Source organism: Eleginops maclovinus, chromosome 4, assembly GCF_036324505.1.
Source record: "Eleginops maclovinus isolate JMC-PN-2008 ecotype Puerto Natales chromosome 4, JC_Emac_rtc_rv5, whole genome shotgun sequence".
Classification (NCBI taxonomy): Eukaryota; Metazoa; Chordata; class Actinopteri; order Perciformes; family Eleginopidae; genus Eleginops; species Eleginops maclovinus.
The window spans coordinates 6,276,992-6,292,000 of NC_086352.1; the positions used below are offsets into that span (position 1 = coordinate 6,276,992).

Consider the following 15,009-nt stretch of genomic DNA (forward strand, 5'->3'; position numbering starts at 1 on the left):
GTGGCGGTGGTTTATCTCCGTCATTCCTCACGCTGTGGACACGCAGCAGTCACTGATCTCACAAAAGCCGGCCGTTTATTGAGCTCGGGGAAAATCACTTAATCTGGAACCAGAGTGCATGTCAATGGAAGGAACGGGAAACGCCCGGATGATCGGGGGGACTTTAAAAATGTAATCTGTTACAATCAGAGGAGGGAAGCATCCTGCAGATTGGTCCATTTCAGAATAATATCTCTGATATGTTTTATAATGATTGATCATTAAAGTGTTCTCAGAGCTGGTAAAGGTGCAGCTCGTTTGAATGGCTTTGTATACTGCAGGGTAGCTGCTGGATTTACTGCAGGGGAACTAAAGTCTGATTTAAGGGCTGATTATATTTACCATCAGTAATCCTAATCTGCCTAGCAACTAAAGGTGTTACATACATGTAGTGGAGGGTGACTCGTGTTCAACAGTGTGGCACTGAGTGTGAAATAATCATCCTAATAGTAACAGACTCGTTGATCTGCAGTCTCAACAAATACAATCTTTAGAATTAGGATTCCATAGATAAAGCAAAAACCTCCAGGTCCAAAAAGTGTTTGTTTTTTTCTCTAATTGTCGTAATAAAAAATACTGTAATATAAAATGTGGTTGTGTTCAAAATCAACCCTATTTCAAACACGGTTTATTTCCCCAGTCAAATACTTTTCAATACTGCTTGACTTTCATTTAGTGAACTCATGGTCCTGATGGATCAAAATAAAATGCACTACTTCCTCTTCTTCTGAACAGTGTATTTTCGGACATGAATGACTGCCGAGTGGATTTCAGCCTTTCCAGACCATTTAGATGCACTAAAACCTATACAACACACTACAGGAGAGGGAAACCCCCTTGAAAGCAGAATAGGGCCTCTTTAATAGTGAAACGGGTCGTTGTATCTGGTACAGGTACGGTCCGGTCTGACTGTGACGAAGGCAGTGAATCTAAGCGATGATATCTGCCAATAAGCAGCGCAGCTGTTTCAGTGTGCTCATGTGATCCAGCATACTGCGTGTTGGTGTTTCCTGTCCTGCAGCACAGAGCTGTAACTACACACACAGATGTAATGGCAGCCACTTTTGAGGAACCCCTCACATCAGACCCGGCAGTGAAGCATTCCCTGCTGCTGGTTGGCTCCTCACGTTCCTGTCCCGCCAAGTGGAGCATTTCATCTGACCCATTAGGTTTGATATTCATCGTTGGGGGGGGGGGGGGCTGGTGCAGCCTGGGTCTCGGTAAATGGACTGAAAGCATAATGATTGGTAATGCAGATATTAAAGGGGCCCTACTACACTTTTTGGGGGTTTCCCTTTCTGGTGCATGGTCTCAGTGCATGTTAATGGTCTGCAAAGGCTACAATTCTAAAGTTCCTTCCAGAGGGAGACAAACAAAGAGCTATTTGCACATTCAAGCCTGGAAACACGTCACAGCAGAGGCACTAAATACAAATAGGAACCTGAAAATGAGCATTAGAGGGCCCCTTGAAGTCAAAGGCTTCTCCAACACATTTGTTTTATATATATATCTAAGATATGAAAATAGGAAAGACATACATTGGTGCAAATGACACTTGGGGCAATTCCAAATGTACAAATAACTATGTACACGTACAATAGAATACTGGATGCAAAATGATGTTCCATACATCATGTATTAATATATGGATAGGTGTGTGTGCTAAAAACAAGTGAAGGTGAGGACGCTTTATGGAGCTCCGTTTTAGGCTTTTTAAAAATGATTTTCAGCTGATTTAATCTAATGTTTGTATCACAGACAGTGAAATCTAATCTGCTTTCAGTATCTACCTGAAGGACCATGACTTGTCCCTGTTTGCTCAAACAAAAACCAGTGTTTTGTGTACGGACACCAGAGAGAGCCCCCCCCCCCCCAGTGACGGATGAAGGCCGAACAGTAAAACTCAGCCTTTATCATAACAGAGAAGAAATCTGGACTCTGCACTGGCGGCGGGGCTGTAGATGCTTTATCTTTCTCATTCCTGCACTTTCTGCTGATATTAATAACCGGAGAGCAGCTGCAGTTTACACACATCTGGAACTGAAGGGGAGATTTTTCACACCAACACACCATTTAGATTCCCCTAAAACAACATTTCTCTTATCTGTTAGAGCCCCGGCCTCAACTCAAACGGAATAACTGCATTTGTAATTGAAACCAAGGTAACAGAGAGTTTAAGTTTATTTTCCCGTTGCATCTTTGAGCGTTTCCAGAAACCCTCGTAAATAACCTAGAATCTGAAGAAGCTCGGCTACACGAGCCAAGCATTAGCTGATGAAAGCTCCACAGATTATGTGACTTATCTATTTTTAAAATAAACATCTTTAGGTCTTTGACTGTTTCTCAGTTTCTGTGTGTGTGTGTGTGTGTGTGTGTGTGTGTCTTTATGGCTGTTCAAAGGCAGGGGGGTTCAGTATTAGGTGGTGTTATTAGGAGCTGTATTATAAACGGAGCGAATAATGGACTAAAACTAAAAATGGGTGTGATGTACTTCGTTTGACTCACTTCAGTCTTGTGCATAATCACTATTGTTGTTGCTGTGGTAGTTTTATCACACATTAGATGCTGCTTCAGAGGACTACAGAAACACTCTGTCATTGTGTGCAGAGAAATGACCATTTTCAAACCCAAGCAATTGCCGTGTTCGTTTTAACCCAAAAATACAGTATTTACTTCCAAATATGTGGCTTTATTCACTGTGTTACAGAAACTGGGTCAAACGTTTAAGAAAACATAACTAGATGTCCTAAGTTTTAAAACAAACAAGTTACAAAATAATAGTGAAAATGACAAAATGAATTGGACGTCCACAACAAAAACATTAAGAGGAACGTTGTTTTTTAATATAGTTTGCTAAATATTTTGCAGAAAGAGATAAAGCTGTGTGTGTGTCAGTCTGTAAAGGTCTGTGGCTCACTGTGGACGCTGTTCTGGTTTAATGAGACGTCTCTGTGATGTTGCCGAGCTGCAGCAGGCCGTGGTATGTCGGATACTGGACCACAAATTGTGCCGCCTCGACTGCTGCCCTTTCTCCCGTCTCTCCCTCTCTTTAATGAGTCTGGACTTCTGTATTTATCTCTGCATTCTTGTCCTCTGTCTCCTCCTCAGACCTGGATCCTCAGGAGACCCTGCTGCACTTCTCCGCACGCCGGGGTCTTTATCGGGTCACGCACTTCCTGCTGAAGCAACCTGGAGCGAGAGAGGCTCTGCGATTGGCCAACAGACAAGGCCACACCCCCTCCGCCGTGGCAGACCTGAGAGGACACGAACGCCTCGTCGAGCTCCTCGCACAGTAAGGACTTCCTGAGTTACAGTCCATGGATGTGTGCTTGTAAATAATAGTGCTTTTAAAGTTTAAGAATATTTCAAAACCTAAACGGAGATAATATAAGAGATCAAACTGTGTCTCTACTCTGAGTTTTAGCTGACGATGCCCTCCGTTCTGCACACACAGTCACAAGAGATATGGGGGATGCATAATGCTGGTACATTGCTGCTGTTGTTGTTGTTGTTCCCTTTGTCATCTGAGGGAATCTTATTCAACACTTCTATGATAAAAACATTGAGAAATCGAGTTGCTGAACTTCTTCAATTAGTATATCGTTATTACTTTATAGTTTATTCTGTCTCTGTTTGCTGTAGTGTCTGGTTTGCACTAATATAAACATAAATATGCAATAGCTAAATATATCTCTAAAGGCAAATCAAAATCTAAACTCCCAAAAAAAAGAGTTTTATTGCACATGAAATAAAAAGTGATCTCCAGTAAACTTGCATGAAAGGTACTGGTAAGGCCTTTCCTGGTGTACTGTAGTCTCAGTCAAATATGTTTTGTGGTTTTTCCTCTCCTGTGTTCTATAGGTTTTTAGTGCATGTAAATGGTCTGCAAAGGCTAAAATCCTAGTTTATCCTCCAGAGGGACTTCTTCTCCCATATAGGGACCCTTTATTAAATAACACAAGATGATACAAGGCCTACACCAACGAAGTGACCAAAAAAGATTTCAATTTGACTGCCGGTAATTTATCTGGCACAGTTTTGAATTGGGCAGTCTACATGCCGCCCTTAAAGGGACACTTGTTTGTGTGTTGTGTTCAGGTAACAGGAGAAATATCCAGTATCCATCCCCACAAAACAACTTCCTCCTGCAGACAGATAGTTCCCTGCACATTGAGAAGGTGTGGGCGGCTAGTAAACAGAGAGACTGGGAACTATTCAGCAACACAAAAGCCTTTTTACTACTACGCCTGTGTCTGCTGAACTTTTGTAATACCTCTCCACAACATCTCTGTATTTGTAACTTCACTTAAACCCACACACACTGCAGGGTTGCCTGTAATGGCGAATGGATGTGTGTGTGTGATGTTTGCATTTGTCAGGTATTATCCGTAACAATGGTTTCTTTCTGACGAGTGAGGTCAGACTCTTCACCTCCCATTCTAGTGAAACATTAAACTGTGGAGAGAGAAACACAGCTGAGACTGAGAGACGGCTTGAAATAGACTCTTTTTATGTCTTATAAGCACTCTACTTATCTGCTGCAGAATAGTTTTCACTTAACTGAAAATGAAGATGCCACAAGCTGAAAGACAACTACCACTTAGTGAGCGCTCCGTCTGCCCAGCGTGCTCCCAAGCTGCTTCACGACTCCCTCTTTATGTGTTAGTAATTACATCTCCCTCCTGAGAAGTGAAGTCACTCGCAGCCTGGCTGGTGACCTCAGCCCGGAGGGCCTCGCGGCTGAAGCAATCCACCCAGGATTACGCAAACAGAGCTGCCTGACTGGGAGGTGTCTCCCCCCCTCCCCCCCCCTTTACAGCACTATCTTTATGAACTGCACATACTTTTACCTTCGAGCGAAGGCAGCAGGAGGAGAGAGGTTTTCTCAGAAAGCTTATCGAGTAGGAGTGGTCCTCAAGTGGAGTATTTTACGACGGGAAAGGAACAGTTTTGGTTGACTTGCTGCATCGTCTGGAACTTTTTCTATACTTGACAGCGACTGAATAAAGCTCTGGATTTGAGCAGTGGTGTGACCCTTGACCTGTCTGGATACAAAAAAACAACAACACACGTGGATTATCAGAAGAACGGGGGCTGAAATCATTGTTAAAACCTCTTCAGAAAGCTTATCGACTGGGAGTGGCCTTCGAGTTGAGTATTTTACAAAGGAATGGTAATGTGTTAGTGCCTGGAACTTTTTTTGTACAGCGCCTGATTGACTGTCAGGGAGAAAAGGTTATCAAGTTGGAGTGGTCCTAAAGTATTTTACAACAGGAAAGGAACAGCTTTGTTGGACTTGCCGCAGCTTTTGGAACTTTTTTTATACTTGACAGTGCCTGATTGATTGTTATCAGCTAGAATAAAGCTCAGGATTTGACCAGTGGACTGACCCTGACCCAGTCTGGAGAAAACAACAACAACAGACAGAGGAAGGGGGCTGACCTTATTAGAAGTTTATTGTTGTAGGAGGTTCTTTAAGTCAGAGTATTATTATAATTTTTAAAGAAGTTTTTGGGCAACCAGTGCCTTTAATACAGAGACAGTGCAGGTCAGAAACAGGGAGACAGAGGGGAAGACGCGCGGCAAAGGGATTTGAACTTTGGTCCACCGCATGGGGATCAAACCCCAGTATATGGCCGCCTGCTCTACCCACTGAGCTATACGACGGCCAAGTCAAAGTATTATTAAAGTATTTTACGTCAGGATGGGATGGTAATATGTTAGCGCCTGGAACTTTTTTTTATACTTGAAAGCGCCTGATAGATTTTGAGCTAAAATAAACCTCTGGATTTGACAAGTGGACTAACCCTAACCCACTCTGTTAAAACCTTCTCAGGAGTGGTCCTAAAGTATTTTACGTCAGGAGAGGAACAGTTGTGGTTGACTTGCCGCAGCGCTTGGAACTTTTTTTATATACTTGACAGCACCTAATTCATCGATTATCAGCTAGAATAAACCTCAGGATTTCACCAATAGAATAACCCTAACCCACTCTGGAAAAAACAACAACAACAACACACTTGGGATTACCAAAAGAGAGGAGGTTTTTTTTGGGGTGACATCACCATGTAAAACCCTCTCGAAAACAGTCCTGTTAGCCAATCACGCTTCAGACCGTTCCTGATGATCTAAGTGTTTATTTCCAACAGGGCCGAGACGGACAAAGACACTGAGACCTTCCAGCCGGTGTGTACGGACGCACGAGTAGTTTGCCACCTCCCCCGGCTGAACACACACACTCTGACGCTGAGGATACACCCCGTCCTTGACCCCCCGACCCTCCAGAGGAGCGTGGAGCAGCTGCTGCACCTGCTAAACCATGTCCACGCCAAGGTGAGTCACAGCACCCTGCCAGCTGTGTGAAGTACTGCACACAAAATATTCCTACACTCTGGTACTTCTACTTTTACTCCCACCTCTGCACCCTGCCTCCCTCTCTCCACTGACTTTATCCGGGAGCTTTGCTGCTGCAGCTAAACATTGTCAGATTGTTTGTCTTTTCACTGCCCTCATTTGTTTTAACCTTCAAGCTGAGTTTGTATAACCGGTGGAACACCTTATGCAATCACAGAGTTGGCGATTGATAAGAATTAGAGAGAGAGCTGTTTGTTTCTCGGAGGGGGAAAGCTAACATTTATCCTGCTTCTCTTCTGTATTCTGCAGGGGGTTTCTGTACTGGAGCTGCACTTTGATTCTCTGCACACAGCGGACGAATGTTGTGATGGTGTCGAGGAGATAACCTGTCAGGAGCGACTACAGCTGTCAGAGAGCCCGGATACAACAACAGGAGGGATCTGGGTGGAAAACTGCTCCTCGGAAAGCAGTGGCCGTGTTGATTGTGGACACGGTGAGACTGAGAATGCAGAGAGAGAGTGGAGCTTGTCTCTGAGTGATCCGACGCCAGACACAAGGCCTCGGGAGCATGGCCTCAGCCCCAGGTTGGACTGGGTGTGTCTCAGTTCAAACACTGCGAGAGATTACTGCCAAGCAGAGCAGGAGGGAAGAGGGCAGCCTGTCGTTCCCACCCAGAGTTTGAGGAGTGAAGGAGCAGGAGGGGAAAGCCTCACTGTGGGAATCTTTCTACCACCACCAGCAGCAGAAGGCAGTGATAAACAGGCAGAGGAAACTGATAGAGGGGAGGCTGTGATCTGGGAAGGACAGGAGGCCAAGGAGGGATCCGAGCAGGAAGCAGAGGAAAGCACAGTGAGAAAGAGGGAGGAGGACACTGAGTCAACAGATCCCATACCGCCCTGTGGAGACGTCAAAGCCTCAGTCATGGGCCAGTCCCCGTCATCAGAGGGTTCTGACGCCTCTGACTCTGAAATGAAGGAGTGCTGCCAGGAGCTCTCTTTAGAGGAGGAGAAGGAGGAAGGGTTAGCAGAGCTTGTATCCGACCGAGGGGACCTCCCCAGTCCACCGATGATAGACGGCGCTGATGTAATTGAGGAGCCTCAATCTGCTCTCTCGATAGAAGGCCTCCACGAGGGGGAACCTCCACCACACACAAACAGCCTGGAACAAAACCAGGAAACAGCTGGTCGGGATTACGCCTCAGAGCAGCAGCAGCAGCAGGCTTCACACACTGGTCCTCATTCTGGGAGTGCAGCGAGCGACGGGGAGCCAGACGAGGAGGCAGAAGCTTCCGGATGCAGCGCTGAGAGTTTGTCCCTTGACGAACCTGAGGACACAGCTGATTGCGTGGCTCCTGCTAACTCCATGGAGGATCTACGAGCTGATCCATCACCTGATTTGATCCCCAGGGATACACATACCGGTCAAGATTCAGAGATGAGCCATGTCATCTCCAGCGACGATGACGGCAGTTTCCGATCAGTGGGGAGCTCCACGACGGATATATTCCTCCCATCTCAGGAGAATGCTAGTGTGGCGGATCAGGGCTTGGTTCAGACTAATGTAGAAGATGTTCCCTCAGCAGGATTACAGATGGAAGAACCAGACGATTCTAGAGAAGTTGAAGCCAATAGACCAATCGTGGTTCAGCTGGACACTGTGTCATTGGCTGAGCCAGAACGTTTACCCAACTTAGAGACACTTGAGGGTTTGAATCTTGATGAAAGAGTAGAGGAACTTGCTGCAGAACTTCCCAAAGAGGATTTATTATTGTCTGAAAGGGGAGACGCTCCGACGGCGGTCGATGACACCGAACCTGAAGGGGCCACGGAATCTGAAGTCAATGCAGAAATGGAGTGTTTTGCCTCAGAGGACATAAGCAGCGTTTCATTTGAAGCTAGTGCTTCTCCTACAGACGAAAGTGAACCAATTAGCTCTGTTGAACATCAGTCAAACAACACCAGTGATGAATCTGCAGCGGAAAGGAGTGGAGACGTGCAGCAGGGGCAACCCAAACAGGATAATTCAGAGATGACAGCGGATGAAAGGTCACCGGAAGAGGGATTAAGGCACTCAGAGGATCGGATCAATGCATCTTTATCCGTCGGAGTCACTCCGCTGAGCAGTGAAGCGTCCAGTGGACCTGATGCTGAGGAGGAGACGGCTGGAAATCCTCTCGACACAGTGGATGGAGAACCACAAAGCCCCAGCGGTGCGGTTCAAGGTGGGCGAACACTGATTTATCTCAGCACCACTTCAGGTTTATTCTAGTTACACACACTCACATTCATCACAGGGCAATACGTTTGTCAAAGTCTTATTTCTAAACAAATATGCTTAATCAGATCCAGTGCTCCTGTGGTGATTAATGGCAATAGCTCTGAAAGCTTAATGCATTGTGTCTCGCCATAATGGCCCTCACAGATGTTTCTGAGCCACATCCTGTTGTGATGTATTGCTGCTGTCAACACGTCTTTGGTTAGGCTGTTTACCTTTTTGGTGTTGATTGTGTTTTTAATGAGGATTTAGCATTTTTGTATTAAATAAGAGGGTATTTAGGTTTAGGGTTTTGTAAAAAAAACAACAATATGAGACATTAGCACAATCATGCTGCCACTGGAACACAGAGGGACTTAAACCATGTATTATATTGCTGCTATATATAGATATACTTGTTTAGGGTTATGGTGCTTATAGTCGCAAGGATGCAAGATGAGCATTTAGGGTTAGAAAAGAAAACAGCATTTTTAGAAAAAAGTGAGAATTTGGAAAAAAATTGAGAATAAAAAAAAAAGTGAAAATTTAAAATAAACAATAATTTTGGGAAAAATCTGAATTTTGAAAAATAAATGAAGTTTGAGAAGAAAAAGTGAGAAATCTGAAAAAGTTAGAAATAGTCTGAATTTTGAGAAAATGAATTCGGAAAAAAGTGAGAACTTTGAGAACATTTAGGCTTTTGAAAATCAGAAATCTGAAAAAGTGTAGAACTTGGAAAAAACTAGAGAATTGTGAGGAAAAGTGAGGATTTAAAAAAAATAGATTGTTAAAATAAAGGCAGAATTTTTAGTAAGAGAGAATTTTGAATAATAATCATTTTTTGGAGTTAGAAACCTGAAAGAAGACATTGAATTTAGAAAAAGTGAAGACTTTGAAAAAGTGAGAATCAGAAATATCAAAAAAGTTAGAATTGAAAACAAATAATAATTCTGGGAAAAATCAGAATTTTGCAATAAACCCAAATTTTGAAAAAATAAATGAAGTTTGAGAAGAAAAAGTGAATTTAGAAAAAAGTGCGAAATTGGAGAAAATTTTGAGGCTTTTGAAAGTCAGAAATCTGAAGGCCATGTATCATGTGTCATATATTGCTTAGGATATGGACTGTTTTCGATGATAGTAGTCTTTGTAATGAGGTTTTGGGGATGGGCATTTAGGGTTAGGGTTAACCAAAAAAACATGACATTAGCGGCATCTGTCTCCCACAGCTCATGCAGGGACACTGGGAGACTCAGTAACGTATTGAGAACAGGAAATAATGAGGCGTTTTATGTCTCTTGTACCTTAAGGCCCTGTACAGTCTGACAACATTTCCCTTTATATCATATGTTCTCTGTTAGTCTTTGCACACATGCACTCCCTGGCTCAAGCACACTTGAGTATGTCAGCAAACACTGTCACGTTACCGGAGCATGTGACCCGGGCTGGAGGCTGGCTTCTGCAAAACAAACTCACTCAGGCCAGCTGATGTGAGCGCAGAGCAGGAAGTGAGAGTCCGTCTCCTGTAAGTGAACCTCCAGCACAACTCTGTTGGCAATTCCCACTCGTCAGGAGTAATTGTGCTGGACCCAAGTCCAAAGATGAGAGGTCAAGGGCAAGGCTGTGCGTCACAGCGAGAGGGAGACGGGGGTGTCATTATGAACGAGGGGAGATATTTACAGCCCGACAGAGGTTCAGGTATCGTCGTAGATCAGAGACTGCTCTTGTTTCAGGGTTAAACAGGGGGGTCACAATATACACAACGTATTTAAAACATGAAATATGGATTTTGCAGTCATGCTATCAGACTCTCTCACCGCTTCCCTAAACTCGCATTTAAGTTTAATAAAGAGACACAAAAATAGCATCTCAACACTCAGGTTTACTGTTAATGTGGCAGGAAGACATTCACTCAAGCGCAGTATTTAGATTTGAGGTACTTGTTCTTCACTTTTGTATTTTAATTGTATGCGACTCTGTACTTTTACTCCACTATATGTACTTAACACCTTTAGTTGCTAGGCAGATTAGGATGAGTGATGGTAAATATAATCCCCTTTAAATCAGACTGTAGTTCACCTGCAGTAAATCCAGCAGCTACCCTGCAGTATACAAAGCCATTCAAACTAGCTGCACCTTTACCAGCTCTGAGAACACTTTAATGATCAATCATTATAAAACATATCAGAGATATTATTCTGAAATGGACCAATCAGACAATGACTACTTTTACTGTCGCTACTTTAAGTACATTTAGAGGAGAGTACTTTCTACTTTCACTGGAGGAACATTTAGAATACTTTTACTGTGACAGAGTATTCCTACACTCTGGTACTTCTACTTTACTCAAGTACAAAACCTGAGTACTTCTACTTTACTCAAGTACAAGACCTGAGTACTTCTACTTTACTCAAGTACAAGATCTGAGTACTTCTACTTTACTCAAGTACAAGACCTGAGTACTTCTACTTTACTCAAGTACAAGATCTGAGTACTTCTACTTTACTCAAGTACAAGACCTGAGTACTTCTACTTTACTCAAGAACAAGATCTGAGTACTTCTACTTTACTCAAGTACAAGATCTGTCTACTTCTACTTTTACTTTACTCAAGTACAAGACCTGAGTACTTCTACTTTACTCAAGTACAAGATCTGAGTACTTCTACTTTACTCAAGTACAAGACCTGAGTACTTCTACTTTTACTCAAGTACAAGACCTGAGTACTTCTACTTTACTCAAGTACAAGATCTGAGTACTTCTACTTTACTCAAGTACAAGACCTGAGTACTTCTACTTTTACTCAAATACAGGATCTGAGTACTTCTACTTTACTCAAGTACAAGATCTGAGTACTTCTACTTTACTCAAGTACAAGATCTGAGTACTTCTACTTTTACTCAAGTACAAGATCTGAGTACTTCTACTTTACTCAAGTACAAGATCTGAGTACTTCTACTTTACTCAAGTACAGGATCTGGATACTGTAGGTCTGACCCCAGGGGGGCGCTGATGTCACTGCGTCCTCTCATGATTGGCGTATCTTACAGAAGTGCAGAATAATTAGTTCACCCGCCCCGTGATTCAGATCTGCTCCGTCATTGAACGGTTTCTTTCTCGACCCATGCCACACCCTTCCACCAAGTTTCAGTAAATATTGTCAGTAGGTTTTACGTAATCATGGAACAGACGTGTCAATAAATAAATCAACAAACCCAGCTGAAAACATTTCAAAAGAGGATACTGGAGGATGTTTTGACAGTACTTATGAAGAAGTGAGGATCTTGTGACTGCTAGTTTGGGAAGTGCATGCTTGTGTGAATCGGGATGAGATATTAACTGTAACGAGTTCTGTTCCTCAACAAACGTTGAACCTTCACTTAGTCAGTTTATAAATAAAGGTTTGAATATTCAATCTGGATTCTGGTAAATGCTTTAAAAAGGGAAGAAAGTCAGACAAAATGCGTCCTTCTATATTTCCAGTTATGTTCGCTTAAAACAGCCTTTCTGGATAAACCCCTAATCCATCAGAGATAATTACACAGCACCATCAATGCTCCGTTCAGACTCTGTGTTCATAATTAAAGAATGATGAATTAATTGCCGTGCAAACGGTCATAGCTCCTCTGGGAAAGCTTTAGTTCAGACACAAGCTGCTCCAGTCTGCAGTCTAAACTCTGCTTATTGATTTCCACATTTGGAGCGTTTGTTCTGGACTGACTGCGTGGTGTTTCTCTCCAGAGGGGGAAGTCATGGTGTCTGAAGGAGCTGCAGGAGAGGGAGACGATGATGTCGCCCCAGAGGAAACGCACGGCTCCACGGTAAGCCTCTGTTTGTTTTCTGATATGGAGCTCCATGGTGCAGGTTTGATTAACAGGAGTGTACCGTGAGTCACTGTTTGCCTTCGAAACACCCAAAACAACCTTTGGCATCAGGAAGGGCGGTGGGGGGGGTTACCAAACGGACAACCAAGCTCTGGATTATCACATGAGCACATGTGCACTGTGACCCGACGTTTTGTACACCTTCAGTCTCTGAGGATATTCGGTCTGGTACCTTACTGCTGCGTGGAGATGCTTTTAATCCCACTGCTGCTTCTCCTGCAAATCCAAACCTCTGAAAAATATGTGAAAATCTTGCAGTTGAACTTAAATATCAAACATATATAATTATATTAAGGCGTCTATCTCACCGGGAATAAACAGAAGGAAATCAACGTGCATTTCATTTTTAAACGACAGCTAAAGGACAGCCTCCTCCTTAAAATGTAGATTTGAGTATCTGTTAGTTACGCTATAGTGTACACTTCTATATGAATTCAATGTTTTTATTTATATCATGTAACAGATTAATCAGCGCCATTTCCTTTTAACCTCTTAATGGTTTATCCTCTTTTTTAATTTTGGAAGTTCAATCAGCGCCCGATTTATGGAGTTGATGAAACGTCTGAAGTGTTGTGCATCGTGCCCTCCAGTCAGCCACGCTGTTAGAGCCATGCATCTGCAGATTTAAGTTGATGATGCACCTCCACCCTGCACGATCCAGTTAGAACAATGCATGAAAGGTTGAGATCTCACAGGTTTAAACCACGACATAATTGCAATGTTTTTCCTGTCGCTTCTACAACTTTAAAAATGTGGAAATTCTGCAATATATTTCCAATAGTACGCCGTGAGTGATGAGGAACTTAAACATATGAATAAATATCACCTCTATATTTGCTTCACTGGAAAACTAAGCAAGTAAACATAGTCTAAGGGCTTTGGAAAACCACAATTCCAAAGTGCTTCACAGATCATTTTGATCATCCTCGATAGTTCATGAGTAAACCTCTCCCTTCCTCGTCCTGGAGTCCTTTCTTCTGTCAGTGTACCCGCTGTGCCTCGGAGCTGGAGGATGTGCAGACGAGTCTCTGCTGAGAAATGTTGCTGACGGACAGATTCCTCTGCAGCTCGAGTGCTGGGATTATTCCTGGGCTGCGGTCAGGGGCCTCGGGCTTGTTTTGAACGCCAGATGTTGAACTGATGTTTGTGCAGGAGGCGGGGGGGTCGCCAGCAGAGGGCGCTGCAGCCTCAGAGCCACCAGAGGTTTAGCTCCTTTAATGACCTGCCGTCTGATCCTTCCGAAGCCGCCTGTCATTCCTCTGCTGAACAACGTTGAGTAGTGGGGTTAAACTGGAGTGAGGAGTGAGTTCACAGAGTGGAGCTGCTCCTCAGAGCTTATTGATAAGTATTCTAGTTTGTACTATTTGAGTCATAGTATTATTTAGATGTTCTAAAAGTGTGTGAACTCTATCCATTAAGGTGTAGGCAAGAACTAGGGTAACTTACACTACAATAACTGGTCGATTATGGGAGTTTGGGCTATTTGCTTCCATACATGTCCTGCTTTATAGGCTGGATCATTGGGATCATTGTGTCGTTTATACAGAAGCTAAAAACAATATACCAAGGAATATATAAAACAATAAAAGCTATTATATCAACATATCATGTGTGTTCCTGCCATGTGTCTTTTATGTTCCTTTGGTCCTACCTTTAAAGATAGATATGACAAAATAATGGAGAATTATTGGCCAAAAAAAAGGATCGATGGCCATTTTAAGCATTTTCATGCAAAAGTCATTCACATCTTCACACAAGTTTGGGCTTTTTGTCTTCCAAAACATATCTTATTTAAGACTGGTAAAGAACAAATACACATTAAGCTGTTTGTTTTCAAAGTTTAATCCGTTTACGTCAATGGATTTTTCCTTAATTCCCCAAAGTGTAATGGTAATGTCTCCTTTGCATATTTAATGTAATCATTTGAAGCAAAAATACTTGCTTATGTCATTTTGATATCCTGTAGTTTCACCTGTAATCTCAGCACCTGTATTATAGTTATTGCAGCTAACAATATAATAATCTGAGGAGATGTCATGGTGATGATCTACCCTTTGGTTGTTGGAGACAGGGTGATGTAGATAAGAGTTTGTGTGTGTGTTGATCGTGAGGGTGTGATCGTACGCCACCAAACAGCAGTTTATATTTAGATGTAATATTCCCTGTGCAAACTCTGTGGGTGATTTGGTTTAACGGTTCTGACACACCTGTCGCTGTGTCGGAGTTTGGATCAGGGAGGATTTGAGTTTATTTGTGGCTGCAGGTTTCTGCTTTTGCTATTGGTCGGGTAAGAGCCAAACCTGTCAGGAACCACCCTCACACTAAAGCACCACTGAACCACACGTTTGCATAGATCTGAATATCAGATACGGTCACATGATTGGCTCGAAAGCTGTCTAGCTCAGCTTCACGGTAAAGAAGTCAAAATGGATAAACTAGAGCAACAGCAGGGGGGGTATAACATCAACTGCATGAGTTGGACT

The 15,009-nt window shown here is 43.0% G+C and overlaps 1 protein-coding gene across 6 annotated transcripts in view; it reads left to right on the plus strand.

Moving 5' to 3' along the window:
- Nucleotides 1-15,009, plus strand: part of LOC134862884 (A-kinase anchor protein 13) — a 110,938-nt gene that overhangs the window by 30,001 nt on the left and 65,928 nt on the right. For all 6 annotated transcript variants that reach the window (XM_063880985.1, XM_063880987.1, XM_063880988.1 and 3 more), the window contains exons 6-9: nt 3,148-3,331; nt 6,189-6,372; nt 6,703-8,614; nt 12,384-12,463. In XM_063880985.1, the coding sequence (XP_063737055.1) occupies nt 3,148-3,331; nt 6,189-6,372; nt 6,703-8,614; nt 12,384-12,463 (2,360 nt within the window). The remainder of the gene's footprint in view (nt 1-3,147; nt 3,332-6,188; nt 6,373-6,702; nt 8,615-12,383; nt 12,464-15,009) is intronic.